An 8120-nucleotide genomic window follows, 5' to 3' on the forward strand; every position below is an offset into this window, starting at 1 on the left:
TCGCCTTCTTCTATGTTTCTTTGTTGTTCGTCCAATCGAAATCTGCCTTCGTCGTGACGATCGAGGTGTGCACGGAAAGATTCGGACTCGATGTTGATCTCGGCGAAGCCCTCGTCGATTCCGTCGTCCTGCCCCCTTGTGCCGCGCAGTGGCGGACGGACGCTGAGGTTTTGGATCAAAGGGAACGAGTTCGCGGAGAAATTTCGCTCCTTTTCCGTCCATCCGTTCATTCTGCGCTGCGATTTCGCTCGGGTTAGGGTTTCGGGCCTTCGATTCTTATTTTTTTGATGATTTGGCGAGTTCAGGAACGGATTTGCGAGGAAATTTAGGCTCTTATGCCGTCTAATGAGATTGTGCTTTGCTAATTTCACTTGTCTATGTTTAATTTTCTTGTTGTGGTGTTCTGATGCGAAAGTTGAATGTAAGTAGCATGAAGGTCGCGATTTATCTGCCTTTAGTTTCGGAATTAGACGGATAACATCTTAGATGCATGATATGAACGAACGTTATGGCAAACGAGTGTTTGAGCAGTGAGCATGGTTAGTGGATAACTATTAGTTCAGATGATGTTTGCTGCCTATTTTGTGAAGACAAAGGTCATGAGTAGATTAGCATGAGCTCATGCTAAACCCTGTGGATGTTACAGTACAATTAAAGTTTAAGGAACTTAGGAAGGAATGGCCAAGAAGAATTTGTAAAGGTCGCCATGGATAGTTAGGAGAGAGCTGCTCAGTTTGGTATGGTTCGACTAGTTTCTGTCTGAGTATTCTGCTAAGAGAAGTCTTTAACAACATACTTATGAGGGCAATTGTTTCTTTGCAATTGTCAACTTTGTCCAAATTTATTAAAATTATTTAGGTACTTATGAATTGTCAGTGGTTGTCCAATCATACTTATAAATTCATTTTAAATTGAAACAAAAAGGAATATATTACTTCTAGGTGTCGTAGTACTTGGCCAAATCAGTGTTTATATCCAAATGGGACAGATCCCTATTTGTATTTGTTTACCATTACTAGTTGCCCTCATAAGTATGTAAACTAGTACCTAAATAACTTAACCAACATACTTGTTTCAACTTAACCTTTTCTTTCTTTGCAATTGTCAACTTTGTCCAAACATTACTAATGGTTAGAATTAGCCTAAATGGTTAATTGGGTGATGCTGTTAGGTTGGAAAGAATATGCTATTTTTTATCAAATAGTAAACATGGGAGGAAATTGTTCTCCTGAAGAAAGGGTTAGTCTCCATCGATTTTGGTTATCCTGATGCAAATTTGAGAAAGTAGGCAAAGATTGAGGTTTTGTACTAATAATGCTTGCTCAGTTTTGATGCATTTACATGCATGCACGTCCTTCTGATATTGCCACCTATCCTTGTCAAAGAACCTTCTAATAAGGTAATGTTTACAAATATTCGGTTTTGTGTATATCACATACTAAAATTTTAAGTGAAATTTAGAATTTATAATTGAACTTAGATTTTTACCCAAACCTTATATCAGCTGAGTGGAACACAAGTTGATTTGTTATGCTGGTTAAGATTAAGATTTCCATAGTCTTGGAAAAGGTTAAAACTTTCTACTCCATCATGTTTATAGACTCTATACCACAGCAACAGTAAGGAGTGATCTGGATATTAGTATGTTGTCTCCCTTGCTATTGTGTAAAATTTCATATGGTTCTAAACTTTATTTTTTCTTGTGTCACAGATCAAATCTAGTTCTGTACATGATTTGCAGAGGTGTAAAAGCAATCTTGAATCCTTGTTCTGTTATGACAAGTCCTTTACCGAAGAGGATATTGAGCAGCCTGTTGGTTTGTCTGTGGAGAAAAAGGAAATAGGGAATAACCCACCTTGCACTATATGTGAAGTAAAAGGTGTTGTGCTATGTGCTACATGTGCAGGCTCAGGTTTATATGTTGATTCAATACTGGAGAGCCAAGGCATCATTGTGAAAGTTAAATGCCTAGGTAAAGCTACTCTTTTCACTATTCTCACATTGCTCCTGTCAAGTAAGTTCGATTTGGGTTAGTCATGCAAAACAGTTGAATTAAACTCTCAATTAAGAATTATTGAAAAGTATCATCCAGAAGTGTTATTACACGTGGAATTTGAATATTTAATTTTACCATTTTCACCATGGATGGTTCCTCAATTGATATTTACATAGTTCCTTTCATAATCAGTATGTTTAACAGCTTGCTTTGCAGTAACGGTCTTAGTCATGTGAAACAGTTGAATTAAATTCTCGATTAAGATCTATTGAAAAGTATCATCCAGAAGTGTTATTATATGTGGAATTTGAATAATTAATTTTACCATTTTCACCATGGATGTTTCGTTGGGTGATGTTCATGTAGTTCCTTTTATGTTTCTTATGTTTCAGCTTTGCAATAAAAAGGCTCAATGAGAAAGTGCCTCCAAAATCATTATGATCTTTCAGTAATTAAATCTTCTATTATTTTGTTGTTGGCCTTTGTGGTCTGCCAGTGTATGTCTTCTAGCTTAATAACTAATGCACCATGCTCTGATATTTACGATTTCTTCAAACTGTACCAAATGTGGTTGCTACTTCTAGTATTAATCTTCATTTGTAAGGTATAGCAACATAGAATTAGTTGTTCACTAACAATGCTGCTTTATACTGTAATGTACTGACTGTGCAACTATCGGCCAATGGCATTGCATTAGTTTCTTACCTACTGTTACATTATCTGCCAACTCTTGCTCCAACTATGTCGGTTCATATGCTTTAGTTCAGTTCATTTCTGTGATACACGATCTTTACGTAATGTAGGTTGTGGAGGCACCGGGAACATCATGTGCTCAAAATGTGGAGGGCGTGGTCATGTTGAAATTCACTAGGAATGCAGGTTTCCGTCAACTTTTGGTCCGTGTAAATTGATCCTGAAATACCCTATCTTCGTTTATCAGTTAATAGTAAAGATGTTTAAATGGAAATTTCACATATTGAAAGTATCTAAACTAATCATGCCCCTGTATTTCTTTACCAAGATGGTTCGATCTTCATGACTGAGCCATATAAAGCTACTGTTAAAACTTGTTATTTGTTCACGGTCCAAATTGATGCTGCCTTGTTGAATTTGGCAGAGAGAAACATCTCACTCTCATACCAGTGTTCATCATTGGATCTCTCAAAAGTTTAGGTGGGAGTAAACCTAATGTGCTGAAGTTGCATTATAATCTTCGATGCCCTTTATAAAGTTATTTTGGTAACGTTCTATGTGTAACCTTTTCTTAACTTAAAGTTGTTGACAAGGTTTTGCCATATTCTTGCTGATGTCCATTTTGAGTCATATGCAGACTCACTCGTGTTCACATAGTGCAGTTACCAGCATCTGATTGTGGGTAGTAATGGTGTTTTAGTCAGTATCTCGGCTACATTATGAAGCCATGATCATAGCTCACTTTTTTTCGAAGACAGTTGAATCTCCATTGCATGTACATGTGCATGGATGCCTCATGATACTGCTTCCTGCTACGTGACATCCTTGCACTTTTCTCAGGTACACGAGAAATGGCTTCTCTCTCGACCGTCGGAGAGTAGGACGTGGTACGGATTTACAGGCGCATGAGAATCGTGGAACTAATGATTGTTTTTTTCTTAGAGGTAAATACTGGATCGAAAGTCAGGAAAGGACGAACATTACCACTCGTGTTATTTGATCTTTGGACAATTTGGATCTGCGGAGGTGTCAAACTCGAGATGATTGCAGCTGCCTTAGTCGCTCAGGTATGCAGGAGCCCAACTGCTCGTTCTGCGGGTTCTCGGCGAAGGCCACATGGTAGGCCGCCACGCAGGCCTGCGGCCACGCCATCGCGATCCGCGTCTGCGAAACCATGGCGGTAAGAATCGATGAATTGTAAGAGCTGAACGCCTTTTCTTTAGAGGTTGCAGCCTTACCATGAAATAGCCGATGATGAAGGCATAGACTGTGACATCCGTTACATGGCCTCTGTGCGCCGCCAGTGACCAGGATCCTGCAACCAAGGCCGAGACGCCGCCGCCGGCTACCCCGCAGAGGAAGCAGAAGGGCCCCGTGAGGTCCAGGTCGATCAGCTGCCCCATTCCCTGCTTGATGAACATGTCCCATACCTCCGCCGACGCATTCCCCAGCCACTTGCCGTGTGCCCCGACGTAGACGAACCCCCACCTGTTCCCGCTCGTCACCAGCCGGTCAGCGACGCCCATGAAGCAGCTGGCGCATGAGAACAGGAACTCGTCCGAGTCGCCGACGACCAGGCCCATCGCCTGCGCCATACCCTGGACCGCCACTACGGTCGGGACCACGGCCGAGCCGTAGCACACGTCGCCAAGCACGCGCTTGGCGGTGGCGTCGAAGGACGCCGCCACGGCTGCATCGGTCCCGCTTGCGAACTTCGTGTAGGCTAGTTGAGCCACCGCGACGAGGACCGCGTACCGGATGGCCTGCATCGTCCATGCGAGGCTTAGCAGCAGTAGCAGCACGTACAGTGGAGCGAGCCGCGAGTCGTCGTTGGCTGCAACGCCGCCGGCGCCGAGCGTCCAGAAGGAGAAGTAACCGAAGGCTGTGAGGAGCGCGAGCGCAACGTACTTGGCCAGCATGAGATTGGGTGGGACGGCTGCGACGGAGGCGGAAAGGATATCGTAGGCATGGTGAAGGCGGCGAGTGATCCAACAGCCGTACAGTGACTGCACCAGAGCAATGGCCAGGGCGAGCACCCCGAAGGCCAGGCTGTAACCGCCATCGTCGGTCAGGAGGAGCACGGCGACAGCACAAGCGAGGGACGGGGAGAGCCAGAGGGAGGCCTTGAGGGCTTTGTCTGGGCTATGGAGGACGAAGAGCAACCAGAGAAGGGCGACGAGGGTGGAGGCGGCGGCGGAGGTGAGGAGGGGTGTGAACCAGTGGTCCGCATGGAATGCTGGGTTCCTGGCAAGGAATCCACGAATGCAGAGGATGATGATGAGGATGGCGGCGGCGACGAGGTGCGCAAAGAAGAGGAGCGTAGCGAGCCTGCGGGCGAAGTTGGCGCTGGGCCGTCTGTGGTTTAAATCAACTGCATCAGCCTGAGAACGGGAAAAGACGGGTGTAGTTCAGAAGCAAGAAAACAGTGCTTGCAATATAATTAGTTTCCAAATTGTAAAAATAAGACCATTTCATACTATTTTTCACTTTATCCGACGCACTTGAAAGTTTGAAGTTTAATTTTATAAATCTAATGCTTAGAAGAACTTTAGCTTGATAGTGATGTAACTTAAAATTCATCTTGATTTCAAAATTTCATCTGATATGTTTTAGAAATGTAATGTTACAAGATAATGAAGGCTTAGTGATGCCCTGCCAAACATTGCTGAATAATTTTGAATAAGATGTGACATTGCTTATTTATTGATGGTCGATATCAAGTCACTTCAAGTGGGGCAAAAGAATCTCTTCCAAACTAATCAGAGCAAAAAAGACTAGCAAGACTCGAATTAAAAATGACCTAACAAATCCAGTTCCAAGAAATAACAACAACAGGTCCCAGTTGGAGTAGGTCTCTGCTCTAACTGCTCGACCTAATGATTTATGAGCGGTCAATCTTCGGAACAAGTGGCCTTACTGCTAATTGGATATAGAACAAGGGCATGCCATAAATTGCATTCCAACTTTTGGGAAGGGAGAAGAATTGCTGTAACATTCGGTACGAGAGGCCAAGTTTGCAGCAGAGAAGTACTCGAGGAGAATAAATCCAATCCAATCCAATCCAATCCAACCGAATCGCCAAAAGCATCGTGCAGCTTAATTCAGTTGCATCAACCGAGTAAGAGAATAAAACATTTTGTAGACAGCAAAACTACGAAGCATCATGCTTCATGAGTTCTCTCGGATCAAAACCCACCTCATTAATAACTCGGGAAGACCAGAGTTGACTGGAGGAGTCATGCAATTTGCTAATTGCTACTTGGGATGGTCGATCAATCATGGAACAGAAAGCTAGGCAAAAGAGAAGATTGATCAACCATTCATGAGTGAATGGTTTGACCAAACATGTGGAACAGCTTATTTCCATCCCATCGACGACACAGATGTCCATCCATCCATGGAGATATTTACATAAGCCTAACCATTCGACATCAAGTGTTGGTGCAAGACAATGAAATAGTACTTCGATAGAGAGAAGAAGTTACTTTGAGTTCTGTATAAACGAAACGAAATCAGATCAAGCTACCCGCGGCAATCGATAAAGTTGAAATTTTTTAGCAACAAAAGAAACAGCAAAAAAGAGTAGGTAAGCTGAGATGATGATGAATTAGATGTAACAAATCCAAACTCGACAAAAGAAACAAGGGAAAAAGTTGGAGCAGATCTCGCTACCACCACCGACGATATAACTGCTTAACCCAATCTCATCGCAGTAGATGAATTCCCCTAATACTCAGTCTGAGAGACCAAGTTCGGATCGGAAAATCAAATCACCAAAAGGCGATAAATAAAGCATTAAATCGCCACAAACAGAAACAAAGATCAAAACGAAAATTATCAGTTCCTCACCTGCGTAGGCGCTATCTGATTGATTCGCGTGATGGTATTATTCCTACCATTCTCCCTCGAACCCGCCTCTCGGATCGAAATCTCCACGCTGTTGCTCGCCATTCCCTCGTTCCACTGCTTCTTCTTCTTCTTCGTCTTCCTTCTCTCTTTCTCCTTTTGCTCCTTTGGCCCGCTCTGTCGTCGCTTTTGTCCTCTCGCTCTGCTTTCTCTTTTGCCTCTGTTTCTCGAGAGAGAAAGCCAGACGGTTAGGAAGATAATGTGCGCCCCGAAACTATTTTATATTGGGAACTCATCCCTCCTCCTCTCTCATGAGTGAGGCGCCGGTTGCAACTTCAGGTCAGCTCACCCCCCTGAGAAAGAAGAGATCTGTTTAGCTTTCAAGGGGAATAAATGCGCGTCGGGAAAGGAGGTGACCTTACCTTCAGTTATCGTAACTCGGTATGACGGGGCAATGTGACGTTGCGGATGGCGACAGGTCAGCAGAGAGCGAGGTCGTTGCCGTTCCCAGTTTTTCTTCCTCGGAGTAATAATGTTTCCCACCCTTCACGTACCCTGCTCGCCCACCGGAGGTCCAGTGGGACCCACTAACGAATCGATACTATGACCAGTTACGGGGCAGGTAGTCGGACGGGTTGGAAAGTATTTGCAGTTCAGAATTTCACGAGGTTAGCGGGGGCCACGGCAGCCCCTACCTCCCGTCTCTCGCGCCGACGTTTCCCGTTCACCGTCTGCTCTCAGAGTGTTACGAGCAAGGATGACTACGAACGACGCCGTGCCGTTTTCTTCCAGTCGATTTCTTAGATCTGCTTGGTGATTCGGGGTGGATGAGATGGACGGACGGATGGGCAAACGCAGGGCTCATTCATAGACTGATAAAGATGGCTGATCGCCGCCAATTATTGAGCCGAAACCGCGTAGTTAGGTGTGGCGCAATTGGTTCCTTGGAGTCGCTGTCGCGTTGGATTGGACTGCACGAAGGAACCCAATTATTGCACACACCAACTCAAACCACTTAACATGAGATTGCCAAATTCTTGACGTATTCAAATGTCCATGATAGGCTCAAGTAGGATGTGATGAGGGACTTTTGTGGGCCCTCGAACCTCCCAATGAGAAACCGACACATCGTTATCAAGTTTTAAAAGCGATAGACGATAGCATGTATTGTAGACAAATCATCCTCAATCAAAATAACCATAGAATAATAATAATTGATTTTCAGTTAATTATAATTGTGTTTACTTTACATATCATGTTAACTATCAGAGATTTTTTATAAAAAAATTATATTAGACATGTCATGTCAAAAGAACCATAATTTCCTCACTAGATTGATAAATACAATGTTTTCACTTGGATCTAATGGAGTTTTAGCACCCATAAACACATACTAATTTATTTGAAATTTATCAAATAAATCACAGTGTTAGTCATGCATAATGTGGGATATGAAATACTGATGTTTTCTAACCCTTGATTGAAGTGAGACATTTACTATCCGAGAAAATTTATCTTTATTTTGAGTTTTGAATATTTAATAATACTTTCTTTCTTATCATCGACTGAAGTGAGACACTTGGC

General features: G+C 43.2%; 2 protein-coding genes across 2 annotated transcripts; one reads left to right on the forward strand and one right to left on the reverse strand.

Annotated features, from left to right (window-relative positions):
* Positions 1 to 24: 24 nt before the first annotated feature.
* LOC135662138 (uncharacterized) lies at positions 25 to 3072 on the forward strand. Its single transcript, XM_065176603.1, has 3 exons — positions 25 to 252; positions 1712 to 1973; positions 2801 to 3072. The coding sequence occupies exons 1-3, from the start codon at positions 91 to 93 to the stop codon at positions 2866 to 2868; spliced, it is 492 nt and encodes a 163-aa protein (XP_065032675.1). The 5' UTR covers positions 25 to 90; the 3' UTR covers positions 2869 to 3072.
* Positions 3073 to 3403: 331 nt separating this feature from the next.
* LOC103983086 (uncharacterized) lies at positions 3404 to 6792 on the reverse strand. The gene is made up of 3 exons (XM_009400244.3): positions 6540 to 6792; positions 3929 to 5071; positions 3404 to 3854 (listed from the first exon to the last, which is right to left on the reverse strand). The coding sequence occupies exons 1-3, from the start codon at positions 6639 to 6641 to the stop codon at positions 3720 to 3722; spliced, it is 1380 nt and encodes a 459-aa protein (XP_009398519.2). The 5' UTR covers positions 6642 to 6792; the 3' UTR covers positions 3404 to 3719.
* Between the last annotated feature and the right edge of the window lie 1328 nt (positions 6793 to 8120).

Source organism: Musa acuminata, chromosome BXJ1-4 (assembly GCF_036884655.1).
Source record: "Musa acuminata AAA Group cultivar baxijiao chromosome BXJ1-4, Cavendish_Baxijiao_AAA, whole genome shotgun sequence".
Lineage (NCBI taxonomy): Eukaryota > Viridiplantae > Streptophyta > Magnoliopsida > Zingiberales > Musaceae > Musa > Musa acuminata.

Excerpts from the sequence above, each read along its gene's own strand:
- LOC135662138 (XM_065176603.1), top strand. The coding sequence starts at position 91 with ATGTTGATCTCGGCGAAGCCCTCGTCGATTCCGTCGTCCTGCCCCCTT. Across the intron at positions 253-1,711 it reads TGCGCTGCGATTTCGCTCGG|ATCAAATCTAGTTCTGTACA; the intron begins GTTAGGGTTTCG and ends CTTGTGTCACAG. Across the intron at positions 1,974-2,800 it reads TGTGAAAGTTAAATGCCTAG|GTTGTGGAGGCACCGGGAAC; the intron begins GTAAAGCTACTC and ends TACGTAATGTAG.
- LOC103983086 (XM_009400244.3), bottom strand. The coding sequence starts at position 6,641 with ATGGCGAGCAACAGCGTGGAGATTTCGATCCGAGAGGCGGGTTCGAGG. Across the intron at positions 5,072-6,539 it reads ATCAGATAGCGCCTACGCAG|GCTGATGCAGTTGATTTAAA; the intron begins GTGAGGAACTGA and ends TCCCGTTCTCAG. Across the intron at positions 3,855-3,928 it reads TCATCATCGGCTATTTCATG|ACGCGGATCGCGATGGCGTG; the intron begins GTAAGGCTGCAA and ends ATGGTTTCGCAG.